Source organism: Anneissia japonica, unplaced genomic scaffold, assembly GCF_011630105.1.
Source record: "Anneissia japonica isolate Jap-2015-1 unplaced genomic scaffold, ASM1163010v1 scaffold287719_len1884721_cov185, whole genome shotgun sequence".
Taxonomy (NCBI): Eukaryota; Metazoa; Echinodermata; class Crinoidea; order Comatulida; family Comatulidae; genus Anneissia; species Anneissia japonica.
This window is the reverse complement of record NW_022715822.1, coordinates 220,884-246,974: the sequence shown is the minus strand read 5'-3', so window position 1 is coordinate 246,974 and position 26,091 is coordinate 220,884. Positions and strand designations below refer to the sequence as shown.

General features: G+C 34.0%; 3 protein-coding genes across 6 annotated transcripts in view; 1 reads left to right on the top strand and 2 right to left on the bottom strand.

Moving 5' to 3' along the window:
- Window positions 1-520: 520 nt before the first annotated feature.
- Window positions 521-5,751, bottom strand: LOC117109438 (lysine-specific demethylase 6B-like). The gene is made up of 6 exons (XM_033251796.1): window positions 5,725-5,751; window positions 5,017-5,122; window positions 4,719-4,762; window positions 4,524-4,594; window positions 3,984-4,141; window positions 521-2,467 (listed from the first exon to the last, which is right to left on the bottom strand). The coding sequence occupies exons 1-6, from the start codon at window positions 5,734-5,736 to the stop codon at window positions 2,454-2,456; spliced, it is 405 nt and encodes a 134-aa protein (XP_033107687.1). The 5' UTR covers window positions 5,737-5,751; the 3' UTR covers window positions 521-2,453.
- A 621-nt stretch (window positions 5,752-6,372) lies between these two features.
- LOC117109434 (lisH domain-containing protein ARMC9-like) lies at window positions 6,373-22,210 on the bottom strand. Of its 4 annotated transcripts, none has more exons than XM_033251790.1 (22): window positions 22,128-22,210; window positions 20,564-20,661; window positions 19,058-19,180; window positions 18,213-18,389; window positions 17,032-17,280; window positions 16,814-16,829; window positions 16,175-16,266; window positions 15,764-15,838; window positions 15,273-15,359; window positions 14,525-14,562; window positions 14,316-14,333; window positions 12,038-12,146; window positions 11,246-11,344; window positions 10,114-10,204; window positions 9,760-9,883; window positions 9,361-9,500; window positions 9,137-9,207; window positions 8,529-8,603; window positions 7,375-7,468; window positions 7,208-7,257; window positions 6,668-6,778; window positions 6,373-6,470 (listed from the first exon to the last, which is right to left on the bottom strand). In XM_033251790.1, exons 2-22 carry the CDS (start codon window positions 20,639-20,641, stop codon window positions 6,435-6,437), a joined length of 1,953 nt encoding a protein of 650 aa, XP_033107681.1. In that variant the 5' UTR covers window positions 20,642-20,661; window positions 22,128-22,210; the 3' UTR covers window positions 6,373-6,434. The 4 variants fall into 4 exon arrangements, with proteins under 4 accessions (XP_033107681.1, XP_033107682.1, XP_033107683.1 ...); XM_033251791.1 differs by having other exon boundaries at window positions 22,132-22,205; XM_033251792.1 differs by lacking the exon at window positions 22,128-22,210 and adding an exon at window positions 21,882-21,902.
- An 11-nt stretch (window positions 22,211-22,221) lies between these two features.
- The window catches only part of LOC117109437 (peptidyl-prolyl cis-trans isomerase H-like), a 7,364-nt gene continuing 3,494 nt past the window's right edge, over window positions 22,222-26,091 (top strand). Inside the window, exons 1-3 of the mRNA XM_033251795.1 lie at window positions 22,222-22,379; window positions 23,667-23,755; window positions 25,376-25,463. Coding sequence (XP_033107686.1) covers window positions 22,311-22,379; window positions 23,667-23,755; window positions 25,376-25,463 — 246 coding nt within the window. The 5' untranslated portion in view covers window positions 22,222-22,310. The remainder of the gene's footprint in view (window positions 22,380-23,666; window positions 23,756-25,375; window positions 25,464-26,091) is intronic.

Genomic DNA, 26,091 nt, shown 5'->3' with positions numbered 1-26,091 from the left:
ACACGTGAACTAATATGACTATATATATATTCTTATGATGAATATATATGAAAAACTAGTAGTGTTCTGCTTTTTATAATTAATATTAAACTCAATATTAATCATGAGTAGAAATTATATCTATTATACAGCATGTAAAAACAACACAATGTCTAATGTATACACTGTACAGTAGATAGGTATATAACGTTCTACAATGTTGATAAATTATGAGATGCTTACCGACAGACAAGAAGTCTCTGCAAGTTGTTTGAAACAATTTGAGGAGATGAAAATCATCAAAATCTAATGGTTGCCAAGACAACAGGTTAGCAGACGACGTATGATTGGCGCCGGAACATCTCTCTTAGGACGCACAATGGCTGAAATGTTATAGTGACATGTGTGGGAAGATCGGTGATGCGTGCTGTGTATTTGTCACGTTCTATGAATGAGTGAGATGAATGATCCATTGTTTTGTTCTAAATTAGGGAAAAAAATATTCGAGAATACTATATAGTCAAACATACATACAAATGGCTTGAAATTTGCTTTGCTTGCCTCAATGATGTGCTCAAATGAACAATTTATTAAAATACATTATAATATTTATATTACAACAACCACACATATCTATTTCTTTTTACACTTTCTAGTAGTTTACTGTTTTTTAAACTAATCAAACATTTATGAAGCGCCAATTTCAAATATATTATCGAAGAGCAGAACAAACAGCAAAGATTCCAGTATACACAGTTTGAAGATTGGTTGAATAACGAGTTAATTAAATCAATAAATTTATCAAACTATTTAAAGTCAATTAATTTGTCAACATCCAACATCCAGTAGTGGCAGCAGTGGGAAGGCAAGGAAGACATTCCCCCAACCCCTCCCACCTTCGGACAGGCCTAGACCCCTCGTCGTCTGATGCCACCAGGATTTTGGACCAAAAATATTAATTTGCCTATCCAAACAATGTTATTTTTTTGATTGCCAATCCCTAATATTGTGGTCTAAAAGCACAACTTGGGCCATAATAAGCCATAAACACTACCAGGGATTTTTTATTCTGGGACCCTGACCAATGCTTTAATCCACCCTTTGGTTCAGACCCTGCATTGGACATGTCAAACTCAGTCTGCAAATTTATGGAGCCACCACTGGTTAAACCATTCAAGGTTTATTTCTGATTTAAATATTTTTTTTTACTATGAAAATCTTCAAATTTACACTACAGTATATCTTTAAACCTACATACTATAATTTAACAATTGCTAAAATACTGTAGCTAATATCATATATCATATTTTACCTGAATAAATTTAAATAAATATATTATTACAGAAATGTGTAAATAGTTTGATCATTTGATATTATAACATTTAGTTTATGGTAAAAAATTAATAAGCATTCAATATTTGTCTTTTTAAGGCCTTTGAAAAATGAATTCTGGTCACTGAATCTCAATTGTAGTAGGAAAACTATCAGTTTTGTTGAACCATTTTCCCCCTTGTGCTTTGCTTGAATAATAGGTCATCAATATGGCACCAGGGCAAAATTTGTGTTGGAGTACTCACTCACTGAAGCGTAAATCGTAAATTCATCCAATGGTTAATTAGACAGAAGAAAGTGACTTTTCAGTTGCTGAAAACTGAAACTGTTGCTAAGGTAAGCAACTAATTGGTTCAACAAAATAAATAATTTTCCTCCCATACATTATAGAACCAGATGAAATTCATTAAGATCAAAATGTTATGTCAAGGCAATAATTTATAAAAACTCAAGTAAGCATACCACCCACATACTAGGAATGACTTCAACATATAATATTGATCAATCAACTCAATGGGTCCTCTCTATTGCAATCTAAGTATCAGGAATTCTTTGGAATGGGTTATCAGGTGCTTCAAATATGCATCAATCCTACAAAACAACTTATTAATAATCCAGTAAGATTTCTAATGTTTTTTTGTTATTATACAGTATATACTTTTCTTTAGAAAATTTCAAACAAACTCTATGAGTGTCTCCAGCAGCATCTGGAGTGGTCTTAATGAGGATGGTTCTATTGAAGCGTTAGCACTTTAGAGTGGTCTTCAAGCAGACAGTTCTGGTTCTCCAGTATCATTTACTGTAGATTACTTTTCATGCTGAGGCTTGTATTTGTTCTCCAGTATCTTCTGGATTGATCTTTATGTAATGTTCTACTATTGGTTTTCCAGCATCTTGTAGAATAATGTTCATGCACAGGTCTCCAGCATCTTCTTATTTTCTAAACTGGACCTTCTACTACTTTTAAGTTTAATTCATCATCTGCTGATTCTTGATCTACATTGCGGTTTTAAAAAGTCCTCTTTAATAGTTCCATCCTGAGATGATTTGTCCAGTAGAATGTTGTCATGGTTCTTTTAGTGATATCAAGGTTCAAATTTCAAGGCTTTTGTTCTGGATGTTCAATCACTTGGGCAGGTTTCTTATTTCCTTATATCTGTAGAATAAAACCGAGATATTTTTTTATTAAAAAAAAAACATCAATTACCCTCCTCAACACTCAAGGGAGGAACAAATTTTGACTGGGCCTTTAGTGCCCTGTAGACACTAAGGGCGATTATCAAGTTGCAGATTACCTGTATCCAACAATTAAGATGTTAGTGAACGTAAGAAATTACACCATAAACACAGATACACAAAAACAACTTTAATACTATAGCTTAGTCCACACACAAGCAAGCATCACACAAAGATACATCTGCGGCAGTTGCTCTATTATCTCATTCACCTATTTTCAAAACGTGTGGTTGTGACATCACGCATATAGCGTCATGCATAGAATGTAGTACTTAGGATTTATTTCATGTCGGTATACAGTATGCTTAAATTTGCACTGAACACGACTGGTGAATGGCGTCCATTGGGAACGAGTAGAAGAGACCAAGTGAAAAAATTACTTTTAAAAATAACTAAGGGATTCCTACATGTTCACATGCAGTGCGCAAGTTAATATGATGTATCCAAAGACATTTTGCAGACTAAAGCATTGAAGATGAATAAAACAAAAGACGAGATGCACTCATCAAGTCGCAAAAATATAGACTGATGAGAAAGAAGGAATTCCAATGAGGTGGGAGAACGATTGAAGCCAAGAGTTAAACCAGAGAAGGAAGAACCAATGAGAGATGTTGAGTAAGATACTGCATCAGGAAAAGTTCAACATTTGAAGAAAAGAGGTTCTGATTGGAAATAAGTGGCCTACACACAAAAAAAAAGCAAGGATATGCATGTGCTGGCTAAATAGAACAAGGCAAGATTTTGGTTCACTCAGTGTTCAGCATTTCAAATAAACATATTATGTTTAAGCTTGCGGTACAGCACGTAGGTAGTTCTGAAAAGAACTGTTGTAGTTGAGAATTATATAAAATTCTTGAAAACATGAAGAAATGAATAAGAATTATTAGCACATCAATACAATACAATATATGAATTCTTGGAACTAGAACTAGTGAGCTGCTGAATGTACAGTAAATTGGCCACTGTTTGTAAATGTTGTAATACAGTACCATTAAATAATCACCACCTGTAAATAAAAGACTCTCTAAATCCTCTAAATTTGTTTAAGCGCAGAGGGACAAAAACAAAAAAAAAACAAAATATTAAAACTGAAAGGCCACTAAAATAACATTAATCAAGAGTACTATAGCTGCTGGTTAGAATACAGTATTATTAAACCATACTTCACACCAATAATGTTAATCACTTGTTAAGGCACACTGTCTTACTACTATTAGAATCAAAATGACTGCTGGCAGGGGGAGAGGGTTCCTCTACTGGGGGAAGCGTTGACACTGGCATACCCTGCTGATGTTCTTCTCTTCTTTCTATAGCAACAGAGGGTGTAATGGCAGTTACCAGAACTGATCAATTATAAACTATTACTAAGCAACTGTGGCTAGACAAAATTCATAATTTCTCTTTTTATATTGTACATTATTTTTTTTACAACTTACTTGTTCTATTTCCACCACTGGGTGGCCTGGTCTGTGGTAGTGAGTCCGAAAGCTTAGGCTGCGGTGCAGGGCTCATGCCTCTACTGACAGGCCTGGCTCCTTCTGGAGTCCTTGGGATCTTAGGCCTAGTTCCAAAGGCAGCATTGTATTCTAAGTTACTGTGAAAGAAAAGTGTTGTTAAGATTGATAGGACGCGATACATATTATATATATACGTAAATTATTCAAATGATACATTTGATTTAGCAACAGGAATTACAGTAATGACAAGTGGATATGCAAAAATTATATAAACAAGTCATTTAAATAATACATGACAGAAAAACCACAGATAAATACAATAAAGATATGCATAAAATATGCAAAAATAAAATCTGCTTTAGCTTTTGGTATTTTCCTTTTCTTTTTGTTTTCTTTTGCTCTTTTCCTCTAAGTTTTTCTTTTAAAAACATTTGCTATAGCTCATATAGAATCTGTAATTTGTGCTCTATAAATGCTGAGCAAAACCAATATTTATGTGGATGTAAATTAATTGCTTACTTTCTTCCATTTTGTGGAGCAGTTGGCTTCATGGGAACCTTATCGATTGCGGCCACTACGGGACGATCTGTCTGTAATCAAAATCAGATAATTAATTATCTAAATTATCTTGGAGGTCTTTCCTTGTACAGTATTATACAATATACTAATTCTGATTGGATACAATTTCAGATCTTATTATACAAGCATACTAACCCCAAGTTCACTAGCAATAATCTTCTGTGCCTGTGGATCTTTCTCTGTAAGAAAAATTAATCAATAGAATGAATATATATATATATATATATATCAAATAAAACTCAGGAACAAGGTATATATTTGCCAATCTTATACACATCTTGTGTGTATGCATTAAGAATCATATAATTATTATATTATATATAATTATAATATTATATATCATATCATAAGTGTAATCCTTTTTAATAATTTCTTTTACACAAATCGTATAAATATTCTAAACAAATTATTCAGAACAAAAAAGCATTCCTACTTAAAGCTAGTGGTGGTGGTGGCATTGCTGGAGATGTAAGATGTTGATCTTGGGATGAAGGTCGGCTTCCACTCCGACTGCCGCTTCGAGTTGGTGGTCGCGAATTCTAAAAAAATGACAAATTTTAAAAACATGCATACCTTTGTGAAATATAATCGACGGCAGAAATTGAGGTAAGAAAAAAGTCATAATAGAAAGAATTGAAAAAGTTGCAACAGAAGTAAACCGTGAAATAACTTCCAACTGTTGAGTTTTGTCTAATGTGTTGGTGGCTAGTCACTCACTTTTTCAATTCAGCTCATTTATTTTCCAGAAGACACATACAGTACTTATAAAATTCAACACTAGTCACTAAGCACAAGCTCGCCAGCCTACTGGTTATGACACCAGGCAAATGTTCTGGCGGTTGTGGGTTTGATTCCGACCCGAATCACTTCCAAATTTGTTTTCGTAAGTATTTTGGGACGTACTGAGTATTCAGTACGATAACACGTCAGGTAGAGAAAAACATCACTCCCACGATATTTTTTTTATACAAACACATATCAAAATAAAATTAAAGAAATCATGCAACAGTTTGGCGGATTGTTAAAAGTGACAAGTTACTGCATAAAACTCAACTTCTGGTGCAAAATAAAGTTTTTATTTATATATTATAATTTAAAATAAACAACAAATTAAAGGTAAGACTTAATAATGTTATACTACCTGACCATTCATGTTGGTAGGAAATGGCTCACTAGAAAATTAAAGAAAATTATATAGAATTAGTTTTCCTGTAATTTAAACTTTATAAAATAGCAAGTCTCAGAACTGTACAGAATTTAATATAGGAAAATATTTACATTAAAATATGTTTATTAATTATTACTTTTTTTTAAATGATTCAATCATATTTAACGAGGGTGACCATTTCAAATGCAAGCATCAATATATGCGGCCCTCCGATAAAAAAATTAGTTAAAATATTCACAACTATCTCACTCGGAGGTCAGCTAAAAGTGATATTGACAAAGAAAAGAACATCATATGAAGACAGTATTCTCACTTAACGTAAGGGTGAAGCCATGCCAGCATCCGTAAAAAAACATTCAAATAGGCATTTTATTATAGTGACAGTGTTGGTTTTGGGATGGCAGGACTCAAATACTGTATTTAAGTCTTACCCTCTACTCATTTTTGTTATAATTTGGAAAACTGATCTTTGTCTTTGGATTTTCTTAACATTGTATATTTATATGTTGATTTGTTATCTATGTTATACATAATTTAGAAAACAATAAATAAATAACTTTGCCTGCTGCATTTAAGTTGAATTAGAAATTACTTTAATTTGTCTGAACTTGAATTTTTCATTTAGGTAAGTAAATTTAATTTCCTCCTATACTATTATTTCTCCATTTTTCATTCCTTATGCCTTACCTGTACAATTTTTTAGGTGCATTGCCTCCACCCTACAAAATAAGTTTACAAGTCTAGTTAATAAAAAAAAATTAACAAGATATAATCAAATAATCAGTAATTACAAAATAACAACATGCCATAATAATTTATCATTGAACAATATAATAAGTTAATTAAAAAGCCAAGCAGAAATTGCACAAGCCATAGTTATAGTTATTATTTAGATACAAGTATACATTTGTGTTACCGTCATGTAATGTGCTAACAGTAGTTTTTCCCCAGTCAACTCGCCCGAGCGAGGGCGCAATAGCTCTTTTTTGTCAAGATCAACCTCCATAGAGTCTTGGTCAGCATCCTCCTGTTGTTAAAAAAAGTTGGATTGGAGTGAATTAGATTTATTTGGTGTAAACTTCAAGGATAACCTACAAAAGTGTGAAGAAGACATATTTCCAGTGGGGTTCTTCTGGTGGTGATTGGTCAGTACACCGGGAGACAATCCCTACTTTTTTTCCAAAGAGTGTACATTCTTTAATGTGCAAATGGGCCATATTGCACACGTGACTAACAGCTTAAGCATTTCATGTGAAAAAAAGTTGCGCTATTGAAACTTGCATTTCAGCCCTCCAGCTGAAACACAAGGAGAGCCATGATGGGTATTGAACCGGGACCAAGAGATCTCCACGACTCAGAACACAATGGAAAGTGTTCAGGAAAGAGAACCAGGAAAAGGGAAGTCAAATATGAAGTGATGAAGGAAGGCAAAAAGGGAGAGAAGAATAAATTTAACCTCATTTTCGTCTTCATCCTCATCATCTGAATCTTCCTCTGCCACAGCATCTGTAAAAAAAAAACATTAATTAATGTTAATGTTTTGACTAGCTATACTATATTTTTGTAGGCTATCCTAGAATTAAACTTTGTAATTTGTATTTAATTTAAAACTATTTACCATACCTAGATTGAGTTTCTTGATTATATAATGTAATTGTCTATTTAGGTCACTGTCTGGTTCTTCTTCCATAAAGCATTTCAGCATGTCCTCCAATCCCTGTAAGGTGAATGATAATTATTAGTATCTAATTACTGTATATATTATATACAATTTTGAACTGATCTATTGGTGTTTATTAAGGTTTTATAGATTATTTTCATTTAATTTAAATGTAATTGTAATTGTTATTAATGAACACATGGAAAATGGAGCAATGGAAGAACAAAATATTTTTAAAAAAGTGGGAAAAAATGGTTGAATGACTAAATGAATAAAAAAGGACTTCTATTTCCTTCACATGCAACAGCAAGTAACTTGTAAATTTCAAGATGGAACAATGCTTCATAAACTGTCTCTGTTGGAGGCTTAGGGAGTGGATTTGATTTAGACATGAGAAAATGTTCTGCTGTTACAGGAATTGAACCCATGACCCTGTAAGTAGGCAAGTATCTTAACCACTAAGGATAAATGGGTGGATAAATTCAAAGAATGATTGATTGATTGAATAAATGAATGAATAGATGTGTGGATGGATGTATGGATGTATGGGCAGACCGACATATGAAGGGACAGAAGGATGGACGGCGGGACAGACGGATGAATACACTGATAGATGGATACATAAGTACACAGGTAGCCTGATGAATGATATATGGACAAATGAATTGACTGACATCTACGTTAGGATTACATTGGATTGGATCTATTCGGTGTAAACACCAAGGATAGCCCACGAAAATTTAGAAGAAGACAAATTTCTAGTGGGGTCCTTCTGGTGGTGATTGGGCAGTACCCAAGGAGACAATCCCCTAATCTTTTCCAAAGAGTGTACTGCGTTCTTTAACATGCACATTGGCCATAAATGCACACACGACCAACGGATTAAACGTCTCATCCGAAAGACGGTGCGCTATTGTAACTTCTATTTCAGACCTCTAGCTGAACACAAGGAGAGGCAGCGATGGGAATTGAAACAGCGACCTAGAGATCTTAACGGTTCAGTGTACACAGAGTGGCTACCACCAGATTAGCCGACTGAACTAAGCTACTCTTTATTAAAAGAATGACTAATTGATAGAATAAATAATTAAGAGATGAAAGAATGAATAACCCTTACCATGGCCTTTGCCTCTTCCCTTATTTCATCCAAATCCAAAAGACTATAGAGTGTACCATTAAGAAATGGTTGAATCTATTGGAAAAAAGGAATTCAATCATTAACATAAATATCTGTATATAATTTGAATAAACATATAGCCGCTCAATATACTGTTTAGAAACATATGGGACACGACAGATAATGCAGTGAAAAATAATATGTATTTGTATTTTGTATTTTTATTCAAATATCCAACATTGTAAACACAAATAACAGGATGAACGAAAAATATATAAGAATATAATAAAGATAAACAGTACACAATAATCATTAAAAGCCTAACAATTTATTTCCATAATTAAATATTTAGACATAGCATTATTAATCAATTAAACTAAATACTTCATGTACAGTACGTTTAAAATTTGAAAAATTACAATTAAAAACATCCAATTCAGGAGAGGAAATCCAACAAAAAATACCATTCTCACAAACATTCTCACAAGAGAAATTTACATATAGAATTGATTTAGAATAGAGACTACAAACAGGAACATTAAAATAGAAATTAGAAACAAGATTACATGTAAAAATAGAGTTTAAACACGATCAAAGTATCTACATACCTCTTGGTGATCGAATATTTCCAAAAGAACCTTTAATATTTTACCTCTCAACGGAATACATTGCCTTTTACCTAATAAAAACATAATTAATAATAGTGAAGTCTCATTATGTGGGCTCTTGCCCATTATGTCTTAATGGGGGGGGGGGGGTGTGGGTGTGGGTGTGTGTGCCTGCATATATGGTTTTGTATCTGTATGTTAGAATTAATTAGTAGGACACTCACCAGCAGTTCTTAGACAGAGGTTCATGGTTAGAGCTGCAGAGAATTCTAGCATGTAATCTGATTGGTTCTCATGGTCTTCTAGGACCGACACCAGCCATTCAACTAGACCATTATCTATCATTGCATTTTGTGGTCCACGCCTGCAAGAGATAACAAACTGTTCGTTTACATTTTCAGATTAACTAATACTTTCTTTTGAATCTAATTAAAAACAATAGTGTAAAGATCCATATATGAATTTAAAGGGTTTTGACTGGTTGCAAAAAAAAGATATGTTGAATTTATGAAGATGCTATCATCCTCCAATTGTAGCCTTGTGTATGGGTATGGTATCTCCATTAGCACATAGGTTTCAAAACATGCATTTGCATAATATCAGATCCTTTCTATGTAGCTTACCTTAAGCTAAGCTTTTGCATGGCTCCTAGTGCATTCTCCCTGGTTATCAAGTCAAGCTTCTCATTCTGAACAACCACCTTCAACTGGGTCACTATACTGGGACCTATTGCTAGATAGGATCTCCCTGGATGTCAAAAGAATGCACCAAAACAATAGTTTCAGATTTATTATATATTGTAATTGTAATTTGTGCTTTACCTATCACTAATAGCATAAAGCTAAGATACAAAATTTGATAAAAAGATTAATCAATAACAATATATCAACGATATTTAATATCCATATTATAGCTGGAATGGTCTTGAGGCCAAATTCTGGGAAAATTATTTTCTAACATATAAACAGTTCCCTCACCTGGTGAAAGTGATGCTAATGCATTGATGAACCTTGACATGTACTGTTGAACTATAACATCATCAGAGGTCAAGTGGTTTAACAGCTGCGTCTATGGAAACCAAGAATTTACATTATGTAAATGGAAGTGGGCTAATCAGGAGAAGCAGTAAGGTAATTTGGGCTATCTATAAATATCTGTCTACCACATAGAATTATACAACACATAATTGGTACCTTGCATGATGAGAATGATTTGGAATAAATTGGATTGGTGCAGAACGGAGCATTCCGTTAAGCCTTGCCCTCTTATAGTTGCTACGGTCAGGTCCCACAAAATGACATCGTTGACGTATGCTAACACGTGGGACAACATGTGGGACAACCCGTGTTTGTGGAGCAAGGGCTTATTACTAGGCCTGTACTGATTGGTCAGATTGATTGACAATAATAATAATAAAATGTTAGACTACATTATATAACTGTGTTTAATGCCAACATGGTCTCTAGTCTCTATGCTTGGAATAAAACACTGGTTGATATAAAAAAAATCCCCTAAGTTAGTTTAACTTTTGGACTTTTCCTTGTAATTAGGATCATGTTTTTGTGCAATTTTTTATCTTGTCTATTTTTTTGTATTACGTGTTTATGTATGTATTTTACGACTCTGATTACAAACAAATTCAATTCAATTTAATTCAAGTGCTTCACATTATTACCCCCAATCCAGAAAGGTCCATTTCAGGCATGGTCAAGAATGCTCCCTTCAGGGGGAGGGGGGATCCAGAGATGTCCAAAGGGAGGGGGGAGGAGAAAATAGATAATACTATCCTAGGGGTTCTGGGGGCATGCCCCTGCGAAAATATTTGTGTTCTAGACGCCCGAAAATAACCTCTTTTTCTTTCTTTATTTCTCTTCTTTTTTCTTTTTTTTAACCTTCAAAAAGGGGCGGCCGGAGCTGGCCTGGCCCCACCCGCTAAATCCGCCCCTGCCCTTGGGAGCAAAGGAAGTTAAACACGGTGCAAATATAATTTTAAATCTAATGATCAGCAGTATTAGTGCTTTGTAAAAGGTGCTAACTAAATCAATTTATCAATTTTTTCAAATCTTTAAGAAAAGAATTTTTTTTCAAAAGGAATTGAAAAATACTTACAAGGAGCTGACTGTCGTTTTTGCAACCCAATATGTCGTTACTAATGTAATCTTTCACCACATGAGTGCGCTGCTCACCTTCTTGTGACTGTGTTAATCGCTGAAAATTTTTAGAAAAGAATTGCGCCTCAAAATTATATAACGCCACTTTTACTATTACTGCCACTTTAATAAAATCAGAACTATTATCTTAATTATAATCTATTATAATTAACAACACATTTAAATTAACATACTAAATATCATTATCAATCATCTTTATCGTTAACATATTATCAAGGACACCTTAGTGTAATTTCAGTTTTATTGTTTTGATTGTATATGTATATGTCTTTCCTTACTCGAGGTTATCTGAATAAATTGAAATTATCATTGTCATATTCATATGATCATCATATTGAAAATCATCATCATACTCAAATCGTTGTCATCACCATAATCAAACTGTTGTGGTCATCATTGTCACCACCATCGCCACTACCATCGTTGTTTATTTTCTTCATCATTGCCATCATCATCATCATCATCACCATCACCATCACCATCACCATCACCATCATCACCATCACCATCATCACCATCATCATCAACATCATCATCATCACCACCACCACCACCATCACCATCACCATCACCAACACCATCACCATCATCATCATCATCATCATCATCATCACTAATATTGCTTTCATCATTACTGTATAATTATCAGCTCCACCCCTCCCCCCCATCAAAAATCTCATCATCACCAATATCCCAATCATCAACTTCATCCCGTTTAACTTTATCTTACCCATCGTAACGCCTGTAGCAGCTTGGCACACTCCCTCGACTCAGCATATACCGCATCATGCTTTACTTTGGTGTAGTCAAGCGAAGGCGGCACAGCCAAATTTTCAGGACTGTAAAAAATACACATAGTAAAGGCATCCTGTAGCATGGAGAAATTAGCCTATACTAACTTCACAATACATTTTCAGGAGTAGAGACTATTGAGTCACGGTACCATGTGAAACCACTTGGCAACTACCAGTCAAATGGTTGTTAAATGCCTAAAAAGCTAACCCACTGTTTCCATAGCTTTTTAACTAATGTATTAGAACAGAACAATTTTCAATAAAAACTGACCTTAAAATTGGCTATCCAGTTTAAATTCAATTATTTATACTATATGTTTACAAGGTAGAAATACAGGTGCAATGTTTTAAAATTATGTTAAACAGATAAATGTCATTTTAAGAGTGCTGACAAACATTCTAACATAGAGAAAGCATGTTTTTTTTTTATCATTTACCAGCTAGAGAATACATACCTTTATATTTTACTACTATAGCTTGTTTGATACCAACTTATGAGGGTGCCACTTTTAAGCGTACAAACCAAAATACCAATGAAAAATAATGACTGTAAACTGACATCTGTCTTGTTTAACTGCCATATTCAATAATTTTCCATATTTATTATCCATGCACCAAAGCTTAAAGAGGTTCTCCAGCCAATTATTAGGTGATCACCCACCACCCTACACCCCCCAGGATATACTTGGGAAGTTTAACTTCTTCAAATATGGTTACAAAATATTGAAAAACAATCAAAAATATATTATGTATAATGAAGTGGTAAATCTACAGCTAATGATTAGCAGTAAAACATCAACCAATCACTATCCTGAGACACATGAGAGCTGTCTGCTTGTACTGATGTGCACATGTGAGTTGGTGAAAGTACAAAGCTCTTGCGTGCGATGAAATTACAAACAAATTTTGTCTTACAACACTTGCATTCCCCAGCCCACATGTAGGTTAATGCAAGATTTTTATATATCTTGTTTTGTGAACTTATATTTTTTAAGATCGTCAGAGGGTGGAAAAAAATTTAAAATAAAATTTAGTTTTTAATTGGTCGAAAATAAAATTTATTTTTATTCGAAATCATCATTATTTGCAGGCGGCAGGGTTTGCTAAACAAGGTATTAAAAAAGCCTAAATTAAAAATAAAACTTTGTTTTCTTATTTAGCAAACAGTATTGCCAAGACGGAGAAGAAAATAAAAATATAATTAGACAGCGTAATAATGGGATGGTTAAATACTTTAAATTTATATAATTAGGAAGAAATATACATATCTTATTTTTGGAGATTTCAAGGCAGCGGCGGGTGTAATAAAAATAAAGAATACCATTTATATTTCTGAAACTTCCAATTTTTTTCGTGGTAGTGGGTGAACCAATTGGCCAAAAATAAAATTGTATTTTTATTCAAAATCATCAATATTAGTGGGCGGCAGGGTTCGCTAAACAAGGTACAAAAAAGTCTCGCCTAAACCACGTTCTCTTACATCACATTTATATTTGTAGAAGTGGTTTAGCGCAGTGGGAACGGTTTGGTTTCCCAACATCGAGGTCGGGGTTTCAATCCCTTGCTGTGCATTTTGCTTGTGTCCTTGGGCAAGGCACTTTATCTGCATTGCTTCTCTCCACTCAGGAGTATAAATGGGTACCTGGTGGGGTTAAATGCCAACATGCGCTGATTTAGCTGCTGCAACTTTATGGAACAGTTTGTGTTCCATAGGCATCTAATCCAATGACCAGGGGTAGTAATGTGAAGCGCTTAGAGGCCTTGTTGGCATTAAGCGCTATATAAATATAACATATTATTATTATTATTATTATCACGGTTATTAAAATTGGCCAATCATAAATGCACCAGACACACGTGCTATGTGCACATCGGTGTGAGCAGATACCTCTCACGTACGCCAGAAGATGCCAACCACACAACAAATACAATAAATTCTAAAGCCCTGTCCAGACTATCAAATGCCTATATATAGTCATGATGTGCCTATATATGGTCATGATGTGATGTCATCTGACTATATTTAGGCATATCACATGTTTTTGTCAAATAAAATCTGATGATTTGGATAGGGCTTTCAGAAGACCAATCAAAATTTTAGAATAAGGAAAAAAGAGACTAATTTGGATTGAAGTTGTGAAAACAGTAGCAAAAACACAAGCTGAAAGAGTTTCCATAGCAACTAGCTAGGAAAATAAAATTTAAATGCAATACCTTTCCTCAATGATAGGGCTTGTAATTGGAGGGAGAGTGAAACAAAATTGAAAAAGAAAAAAATAAATGTAAAGTATTAAAAACATGCATGATATATAAGAAATGAGCATTTATAGTGCCCCAATATATAAAAAATGTGACAAAGAGTTGAAAATACTCTGATGCATAAATTAAAATAAATGATTAAGAATTCAACTTATTTGTTTTACCTGTAATGCGCCACTGAGCTTCTAACATACTGCGCCGCCTAAAAAAGAAAAATTGAAATTATATACAATCGTACAGACAAAGTAATGCAGAAAAAAAATAAACAGGCTGACAGATTAACAGATTATCAGACAAATAGACAAGTGGATTGTTAGATGGATGTATGTAATAGTGGATGGATAGTTAGATAGATGGACAGATGGATGATAGATGAATGGACAGATGGACGGACAGACGGGATGGATGGATAGATGGAAGGATGGATGAATGGAAGAATGGATGAATGAATGGTTGAATGGATGGATGGACAGATGAATGGATGGATGAATTGATGGACAGATGGACAGACAGACAGACAGATGAGATGGATGGATAGATGGATGGATGAATGAATGAATGGATATATAAATGGATAGATGCATGTATGCATGCATGGATGAAAGGATGGATGTATATATGTATGGATGGATGGATGGATGAATGAATGGATGGATGGATGGATGGATGGATGGATTGATGGATGGATGGATGGATGGATGAATGAATGAATGGATGGATGGATGGATGGATGGATTGATGGATGAATGAATGGATGGTTGGATGGATGGGTTTATTAATGTATGAATAATTGATAGATGGATGCATAGATGGACAGATACTAAATAATAAATAATTTCAATTTGTATGAAGATTAAACATAAATTTGTTGTGGTAAAAACTAAACTGACTATATTATATATGTTCTCTTACCGTGCCAGGCCGTGTGGTATCCATAGATTCCCGTAATTGAGTTGTAAACAATCTGGAGCAGACAGTCTGTAAATATTCAGGGGTAACCTGAAAACAAGAAAGTTAATTCAAAGCAAATTAAAAATAAAAGCAATTTAAGGAAATCACTTACATGAATTAGTTACATAGTCATTTACACACATCAATTAGAAATACAAATCAGATGCTTGGTTTTATAAATTTCATATCCAACAGAAAATACACTTGCCAATATTGCAAGCAGAACAGGTTAGAACAGGTTAGAACAGGTTTGAACAGTTTAAAACAGGTTAGAACAGGTTAGGACAGGCTTGGAAAATTGAGGCTTAGTGAGTGAGGTTATTTTAATTTATGTAAAAACACACAGTATTACAGGATTTGAACCCAAGACCCTTAAAATAAAAGGTAAGCAACTTCCCACAAGACTACAGTGTATTGACAATTTAGACACTTGGTAAAGTAAATTTTCTTACCATATTTCCGTTAATGCAGTTCTCTAATGAATCAACTAACTCTGCAGTTATGCCAATTAAATTATGATAGTCACTCTAGAAACAAAATAAACAAAAACACCCTGTGATCTATGTTAGAACAAATTCACTTAATATAAATTTGCATGAATAAAGCTAAAAAAGAATACTTCTGTTAAAGTAATTATTTTAAAGACCAAATAATTTATCACCATCAGCTGAATCATAGATAAAACTTTATTGCATGTGCAGTGGCATATAATGGAACCTTGAACTATGACCCAAGTTAAAAGGTCAATATTCATACATCACTTACACACTCACACAAAATAATATTAATCAGATTTTAGGAAGCACCATTCTAAACCAGTGATCATTAAGTGCAATAATTATCTTTAAAAATAAATAGCATACCTGAAGGTAATTGTAGCGCTTAACATAGGCTGTGGCTTTCTTCTCGGCGTCAACAACATTCCGCTGTAGTTGTTGAAGTTGAATGGACATTTCTAGAAACATGAAAAAAAATATGATTTTATTTTTATTACACAAAAATAAAGTAATGTTACTAAGAGAATTTTTAAATTTAATTTAAAGTAACACAAGGAGAAAAACAATGGAATTGAACCAGGTACTGACCAAAGAATCTCCACAGTTAGTGCTGCTCTCTAATAGATATAATAGATCTTTCCGGCTTGTCAATCAAACTTAACTGACCAATAAAGGGGCCAGGAATATGTGTTCAACAATACACATGTTTTCCCACTAATGCGCATGTTTGCACTAATGCGCATGTTTGCGTATGTTTTACACTGTTGTTTTGGGGAGTTAGCAACAATATCCAAGGGGTGTGGCTTAGTGAAAATGTCAATCATCACAATATATATCATAAATCTGACTTTTGCAGTGCCCACACCAGCCTCACACATACAACAACCTTGTAAAAATATATAAGAAATATGAGGATACGGAACAGGGCTAGAAAAAGTGCTGACTCTCTGACAGACAATTGGAGGAATTTTGTTGCATAGTAATTCTGATGAATGAAAGTCTTACCTTTTGAAACATCTTGCTGAGATAAAGAGTTAGGAATAAAAATACAAAATAATTTGTAGAAAGAAATTTCGTAGAAAGCAACATGAATAAACGCCAAAAAACAATTAAAAGAAAATAATTTGTAATACCAGCACAAAACACTTCAGATAAATGTACAAGAATTGAAAGGAAGAAAAAATCATTTTCATTGTCAGCAATCTGTTTATTAAAAAGGATACATAAAGCTCAAAAAGTCTAGGCTGTGGCCTAGCCGGTAGTGTAAGGACGAGGAACGTCTCTAGCCTGGTCTTTAGGTCTGGTACCCAATGGTCCAAAAACAGTTCCTTATAGGCTGGGTGCTTGGTGGGGTCTGGTACAAAGGGCAAGGCATAGAAGGGAAGGAATTCTGTTGTCTGGCTTAACACAGCTCCTCGCGTTTCGATGTATGATTTAAACTCACTCATCGCACCTTCCACTCGAACTGAACTCTGAATCAGTAATATAAACAATTTTAGAAATAAAATACAATTTATATTTACATAGTCATAGCTAAAAATATTATTGTTTTTATACTTATTAAGTATTATTTTCTAATATTTGTATTCCTTTTTATTTATTTTTTTTTGCTGATTTTACTTGTTAATGTTTGACAGTCCTTCTAAACTGCTAAAATAAAATACAACGTGAAATGAATGAGTGAAATCAATCAATAATTTAATCATTAATTTCTCAAATTAATCAATCAATCAATCAATCAATAATCTATCAATCAAACATAACCAATCAACCAAACATTCAAACAAACAATTAGAAAATCTTTCAATCATTTAATTAAACAATTAATAATTAGTCAATCATCTCTTTCTCTATTAATCAATCAAGTACCAATTAGTCAATCAACCCAATACTCGATCAATCAGCCAATCATTCAATCAATCTATCAATCAATAAATAAATAATTTTTTTAAATCAATTAATCATTTAGCCAAGCACTAAATCACTCCAATAGTCAATTATTCAATCACTCATTCAATACAAATGCCTACACAGTACTTGGCTATTTTATTCGTACTTGGTTGATCCATAATCTTTCTATTATTTTATTACAATTTTTTTTTTTCCAATTGGTAAAATTTAGACTTTAACGTAGAGCATTTTAATCTCTGTTTGTGTAAAGGTGCTTTAGAATTACTTTGTAATAATAAATAATAATAAAGTCGTATACTTAAAACTTAAACCATCTGAAGTATAAGTATAATCAATCGAAAATGGAATCCATTCATTCACAGATCCATCCACCTACCAATCAATAATCAAATAAATCAGTAAATTTTGGAATTAAAAGACAAATTAATAAATACAAATGAACAATACAAATTTTTACAAAGCAAGACTACTGTTTACAGTGAGTTAGTTTTACCTTCTTTCCTGTTAAAATCTGATACTTGATGGGAAAAATTGCAAAATAAATATTTAAATAGAATTCCAGCTTCTTGCATGTTGGATCTCCTTTATGCACACCCTCCGGAATGTTCTCATTCCAGAGCTGGAAAAATTCCTTCCTGGCTCCCATACTGAACAGACTCAGAATATCAGCCTACAAAGATTTATTAGAAGGGAAAATAATTTTGAGTATATTTTTTATAAAAGTATAATCAACAATAAATAGAATTAAACTTGTTTAAAACATATTCATATACATATTTTTTTTAAATTAAAATCTGTTCTTTCGAAATGTTGAATTCTCTCTGCTTTAATTGATAGATTTATCTTTTGTAAATTCTATTACCACTCTAATGCTGATTTGATAGCAATTATATTGAAATTAAAGTCAAATGTGTTCCTTATCTTCATCTTATACCCTTTTCACACTAATAGAAAATGTTTTATCTCCTGAGATATTTTATTTGTTTCACACACAAAATATTCTGAACCATGCAAAATTTCAAAGAATAGCAGTAGGCCTAGAAAAGGTAGGCCTAGCAAGCACGACATAAATTTGTTCTCTGTGACCTGCTGGCAGTACGAACGCATGTACCTCAATGAAGCCCATTTTTCTTCCGAGATGTCACAGAGGTCACTGTCATATCTCAGAAAGTTTTACATGGATTTGCTTTCACACTACACAAACCTGGTTAAAACTTGATTACTATTTGCAAAATAGTGACAGTGTAAAAAAAGTTTAAGTAATAAATAAATATGGGCTCAAAAATTAATTATGATACCATTTTGAGAGATGGCCATATTATTTTGGAAGTAATTTACCTGCAGATCTTGTTTCTTCTTATTCCATGGCCGGGTTGGGGTTTCTTTTAGTGGTTTTGCTCGTTCTTTTACCTCAGCTTCAAACATGGATTCTGATTTGTGAAACCCACAATATGCCAAATACTGCAGAGAAATTGCACATTATACATAAAATGACAATTTTTGAATACAAAATTTATTTTTTCATTGAAATCATCATCATCAACAACATCTGTATCACCATGTTTGCTATCACTATCATCCTGATCAAAATCATTAACATCAATATCTTACATGCCAAGTTGGATGTAGCTAATGCTTGAGATTTAACAGGAAATTTAAAAAAATTGGGCTTAGATGCTCTCTGAAATAGATACCTAGTGTTCAAATAGAAATGACGTAATGTATAGCGCCATCAGTGTTAGTTTCCTACTTAGATAACACACATGCATACGCTACTGTTTATGTCTCTGAGTGATCCATTTCGCGAAGCTAGAATAGGAATGATAGAATTTTCGATGATTCTGGGCCTGATAAACTATAGAATTGTGAAGGATTCGAGTATTTCGACAAAAAGTTTGGGTTTAATAAAATAAAGCTTGAGATAAGTGGAAAAGTGTGAGATTTTAGGTAAATGGTTTGAGAGCTTGAGGTTTGGTCGAAAAGTGTGAGGCTCACGCCAGATACGTGGGACTTGGTAGGTATGCAATATTACCACTATCATCACTTCTTATCACAACCACCACCATCATCATCATCCTCATAATCAGCAGAATCATTTATCATCATCAAATTCAACATCATCATCATCATCACCAATGTCACCCTCATAACCAGCATCATTACCCCACCACTCATAGAAATACATAGTAATACTGAAATGCATTTTACTAACTTGAGAAGTCTGCTATCATCACCAAATCATCAACACAACCACAATATTTCACCACCAACATTATCCTCACCATCAAGATTAATACCATGGTGTTAATGATGATGATACTATCAATATCATTCCCTCTACCATCATCAACACAATCATGTTAAAGTTACATTGGATACAATAACTATCACCACAGCTTTGCAGATTAATTGCAAATTAATATTACAAAATATATTGACTAGCATTGAATGGATAAATTCAATGCAACAAACATTAAATGGATGTAATATCATTAGTGCCTTTAGTGGGGTGGTGTATCCAGGAGTCTTGAAATGAGGGAGCTGATAGGGGAGGGGTGGGGACACGAAGGTGGAGTAGTGGACTTAGTGAAGGGTGCTAGGTAGCAAAATAAGGTGATTTCTAACTACTTGAGCATGATTTTTTTGCTTCGGATATTTTCAATGGGGGAGACTGGGAGGAGACAAGAGCTTTTTTTAGGGGGTGTGTGCCCCTCCCACAAGCACCCCTAGATGCAGCACTGCTTTAGTGTAAATTCACTCATCATGATGGAAAGGTATTGATATGTAAGGCAATAAAGGCACTCCATTACCAAACCAGTACCACTTATGGCAGTATAAACCTACTTCTTTAACGATGGCGTTTAGATCACCTTCAAATGCTGCAACAAGGTTGCCAGGTTCTGCTGGTTTTCTTGAGCCCATTTTACAATGAGTAACTATAACTGTGTGTAAGAAAGTCAACAATCACTTTATCATTTACAAGATCATAAGCATTATCAATAAGCATTTAAACAAGTCCTATTATTAGGCTTCAGCGAAGTTAGAAAAAAAAATGATTACAGTAATTAGTTTCTCGTTCAACTGACCACTCCATTTTGTTGCCGCCACCTAATCTTTTTTCAATATTGCAGTATTTCTTTGAGAAAAACTCTGTATATATCATCAAATATTAATAAGTTTCTCCCTCGGAAAAGTAGAGCGCTTAAATATTATAATAAGCAAAAACATGATTTTTTTTTGCTAAGCACAACAATCAATTATGCACCATGGTGTTATTATTACAATTATATACATCACAGCGCATTTTTATATTGAGAATACAGTAGATAGGCCATCATGGTGCATAATTAATTGTTGTGCTTAACCAAAAAAAAAATCATATTTTTGCTTATTATAATATTTAAGCGCTCCACTTATCCGAGGGAGAAACTTATTAATATTTGATGATATATACAATGTTCTTTTCAAAGAACATTCTTCTCAAAGAAATACTGCAATGACGAAAAAAGATTAGGTAGCAGCAACAAAATGGAGTGGTCAAGTGAATGAGAAACAAATTAATCATATAATGTGCATAAACCTATATATATGTATATTCGCACAGCGTTGTCATCGGGACACTATAAAATAATCAATTTCTAATGGATAATTACCAGGCCCCCAGACAAAAAAATGTTAGGAGTGCGTGGAGAATATATCCTCTGCACAAAAATTTACCCTAGAAATCTGTCCGTGCATCTCGGAAAATATGGGCCGATTTCCGCACATATTTTGCCGAAAATTAGGCTTTGACCAAATTTTAATATAATACCAATGGCATACAATTATTATGCAGCAAGTACAATCTTGCTTGCCTATATTCCTAGCGATTTTTGAGCAAATTTTAGCTGATTTTTGAGATATCTAATACGCAATTAAAAAACTTTACAGTATAGCCAGGCCCCCATGGCCATAAACTATCTGGTTTCTTCTTGGCATTTCGTTCCATAAAAAATAATTTGGAAATTCAATGAAAATTATTCTAAAAAGAATAAAAACTATTTCTACTTAAGCCTAAGCTAGACTACTAGGCCTAGCTGCCAACTGCAGTGCCGATCAATCACAACAACGTGTAACATTGTTGGGATATCTCCCCCACCCCACCTTCAATCTTCCTCCCTACCTAGGCCTTGGCCTAACTGTCTGTACTCCTCGAGTATAACCTACTCCTCCTCATCCTTCTGGCTAGCCAGATAGTATCTAGATGACCAGCGTCCAGGTAGGCCTAGGCCTATAATTTATAGTATAAAGAGGATTATTTTTTAATAAAGTAAAACGCCTAATTAAACACTATATGTATCCGTATGGTACACATAACATATATTCATCATTCTATACAATTGTTAATTATTATGCCTATCAAACGAACCCACAAGCAGACGGTTATTCTTGTTGGTATCTCCATTCAAAAATTCTCCGCGATGTAAATATTTTTGTTGCCCTTCTCCACGGTCAGAGTTCAAAGGTTACATGTGTACGACATGTGAAAAAAACCAACAACAACGGAAAGGAAAGGTGCTAGTTTAGAATTTGTATGAATTAATGTCACATCATGCAAAAAGCACAAGCATCAAACCAAGATAACCCAGTTGTCTTTTTCGATATTGAAATCGGAGGTCAAGTAAGTATGCAAAATAAAAACGGCCTAGGCCTAAGCTATGCCATAATAACTAAGCCTAGCTAGGCCTAGGCAATTATTGCTTACTAACTTAGCCTAGGCTAGGCCTAGTTTCTAGTTAGCTAGCTAGGCCTACTTACTTACTACACTAGTTTAGGCCTGAGTCAGGCCGAAGAGAAGACAAGAAAGGGAAGGGAAGGAAGAGTGGGTCCTCCTCCTCCTTTTGTCCTAGGCTAGGCCTACTTGCAGCAAATTATTAGGCCTTGACATTTGTTAAAATTAATTGTTTAGAGCATCCCCCCCCCCCACCAGTTTTTTTTTTTTTTAAATATTAAGTTTTACAGTGTAGGTGGTGTAGGCCTACACACCATTTATTATTACCAAACAATGAAGCATAATTAACAAAATTGGCCGTGGATATTGTTTCAACAACCTTACGTAAATCCGAGTTTTTGATTGGTGGAACCTTAAACTTCAGTCTTGCTATTTTAATGCACTACAGCATGACGGAAGGATACCATAGATCAAGATCAAGATCGATCAAGACTTAAGGCCAACTCAGACTGAGTCGTCCTGGAAGGAAACAAGAGAGTGATCCAATTTCGAATAATTTTATGTTTTTTTTTTTTGCATATGTCACCAAACTTTTATATAAATTTGATCCATTTGATACCACCTAGTACAGTTTACTTGCTTGTAAGTGATAATAATAATAATAATAATAATAATAATAATAATAATAATAATAATAATAATAATAATTTTAATAATAATAATAATAATAATAATAACAAAATAATAATGACTTTATTTGAAAATGGAAAACTTGATCACAAATTAAGTGTTTTTCACAAGGCCATTTCAAAGTACATTAACTTACAAAATTATTATTATTAAATACAAAATTAAAATTACAAAGTCAAAGTAAAAAAACAAGACAAAAACAATATTATTAAATATCTTATGCAAGAACTTTCAATTATTTAAAAAAAAAATATGAACATTTGGGGCCATTCTTGTATTGATGTTTAGGTTATTCCAGACAATGGCTACCTGATAGGAAAAGCTTCTTTTCTCATATTCTGTGCTTGGTTTGGATGCCTCAAGTAAATCATTAGACCTGGTCATATATGTTTTACTGCGCTCTTGAAATTTGTTTTTTTAAATAGGTTGGCATTTTAGAATTCATTATTTTAAACATGGTTATAGCTTGATGAATATACTTTTATGCCACAACAAAATCTGAACACAGAAAGAAATTGATATAGTTTCCTTTTTTTTGTGTTGTAGGAGATAGGTCGCATGAAGATGGAATTATTTGCAGATGTGGTGCCAAAAACAGCGGAAAACTTCAGGCAGTTTTGCACAGGAGAACATAAGTGAATTATGTTAATATTAAATTATATAATAAATATAAATATATAAAATTTTTTATTTATGTACTACAGTAGCAGGGGCCCCAAGTTTAAAGAAGTCAATTTTGGGAGCAGGGGTTGCGCCAGGGCCCCCCCTCCCCCGAAAAAAATTATATGTACTGTATTTTCTACATGATTAGTAGACATTAAAATCACTTTGCTCCCATCAGGGACATCGGCCCCCTCGTCGGTGACCACGGAAGCCCTCAGCGCCACCCTTGTCCGGGAGATGCAGTAACAAATCCAAGAATTCGCAATTAGAAGCAGTGAGTGGTTCTCACAGATATCTATACCACCTCAGCCCCACCATGGCTGGGGCTGAGATAAGAAATTTTATGATAATGGCACCTCTAGGTGGCCAACAATGGCACTCTCAGACTAAAATTTGAATATTATCTTTTTCTCTCCATTTTTTTTTTATTTTGAAAAATTTGGGTGGGGGAGGGGGGACTTCCTTCTTGAATCCACCACTGATTTGCTAATGAGCTTTCTTAATATTTAGTTATATTTTTTCTGCACATTGTGATACACGTTGGCAATTATTTCTGTGAAAAAAATTGATAATAAAGTAGTGAAAACGTGCAAATATTATGAATTTGTGGGATATGGGTTAATTTCTGGGAGATTCTTGCTTGCTTCCGGGAGACTTAGGACCCCTGTACTAATACTGTATAATATAAGTTGCAGGTATATAACTACATATTATTTTTCTTGGATTTTTTTCAAATACAAAAACTGGCATTTTTCACACAGCTAGAGAGAAAAGACTGTAACACATCGTTGACTTGTAATTGGTTATTTGCATATCTGCTGTGCGATCTGTGCACAATGGTTATCTGTATGTCTAGTCTGGCTATGTTAGCGTACTTACATGATATTCATGTGGAATTTTTTGTACTTGATGGTACAGAGCCCATGCTAATAACCACTTTAAACCAAATGAAAGCTCAACTGTAGAGTGAGGTCTTTCTCTAGGAACATCCTTTGCGTTGACAAATAATGCCAATCTTGATAATTGTTTATTTCCATCAAAAATTTTAAAAATTATTAATGGGAGCCAAAATATTTTTGCTGCCATAAATGTCCTAATATGTTATTTCCACAATTATATAGGAAAGCAGTGCTAAAAAATAATTACAGATTATGTTTTTAAATGTTGATAATCAAGAATACGTTCAGAATTTGTGGAAGACCAGTTAGAGGTTTTTTTCTCGCTAGTGGGGTAAGGGGTTGCAGGAGCCTGTGCCAATTTGTAGAAGACTCCTACAGTAGTTACTCATGTGAGATGCAAGACACCTGATGTACACATATGTGTGGTTTTTTTTATTTTAATTAATAATAATGTGACATTTATAAAGTACATATTGCAATAAACTGCCTATGCGCTTTACATCATTACCTCGGGCAACGTTGAGAGTCTGAGCCACAACCGCTACGCCAACCACTTCCACATTAATCTGTGTAAATTATGTGCATGTTTAAACCATGTTATTTTAAAACATGCTGATAATTAGATAATTGATTTTGAAATAATCAGTGGCCAGTTAATTATAGTTAATTATTACCTCATTTGCATTTTTTCAGGAAAGACGGAGTTCCAATTGGCTTCAAAAAAGCAACTTTCCACAGAGTTATCAAGGATTTTATGATTCAAGGAGGTGACTTTGTAAAAGTAAGGCCAAGTAAAATAAATATTCTGCATACATTTTTTTTTGAGCTACCAGTGCTTTCAGATCAAGTCACTAGTACCCATTTCACACGGATGCTATTTTGCAAATATTAACAACTTGTAACCAGGTTTGGATGAGTGTGAAAGCAAAATCCTTGTAAACTTTCTGAGATTTCACAGGGGTCCCCTGAGTTATCTCGGATCAAAAACAGACCATCGCGAGGCCTGTTTTTTTTCCGAAATATCTTTCGAGTTGTTGTTGCACATGCGTCATGTCCATATTTTGACCTTTTTGCGGGCTGTGTGTTTTTTTTTTTTTAGTTCGAACGAATGGCGGCAGCGATGGAAAACGTATCAACATTACTACCATTTGTTAATAGGCCTAGAAAATCAAAAGAAATCTCGCTAAATTTCACATGTCTGATGTAGAAACAATCACAAGGCTTCGTAAAATACGCCGACAGCGAATCATTATGATGCTTCTCGCACTGATTGCCTCTAAAAACAATGGTGAGCTACCGGCCGGCGGCCCGACTGCGCCTAGCTAGCCTAGGCCTATCTTTCTCGCCAGCTCGACTACAGCAAGCGAGCTAGGAGTTGAATTCGTTTTACTCTCCGAAGGCTAAGGACC

What these genes read in the sequence shown, in the direction of transcription:
- LOC117109438 (XM_033251796.1), bottom strand. An exon ending in TTATTGCTAGTGAACTTGGG is followed by an intron (nt 4,595 to 4,718) that starts GTTAGTATGCTT and finishes TTTTGATTACAG; the next exon opens with ACAGATCGTCCCGTAGTGGC. An exon ending in GCTCCACAAAATGGAAGAAA is followed by an intron (nt 4,142 to 4,523) that starts GTAAGCAATTAA and finishes TTTCTTTCACAG; the next exon opens with TAACTTAGAATACAATGCTG.
- LOC117109434 (XM_033251790.1), bottom strand. Translation starts at nt 20,641, where the DNA reads ATGGGCTCAAGAAAACCAGCAGAACCTGGCAACCTTGTTGCAGCATTT. An exon ending in ATACCACACGGCCTGGCACG is followed by an intron (nt 14,563 to 15,272) that starts GTAAGAGAACAT and finishes TTTCTTTTTTAG; the next exon opens with GCGGCGCAGTATGTTAGAAG. An exon ending in AAAACGACAGTCAGCTCCTT is followed by an intron (nt 10,205 to 11,245) that starts GTAAGTATTTTT and finishes TGGTTTCCATAG; the next exon opens with ACGCAGCTGTTAAACCACTT.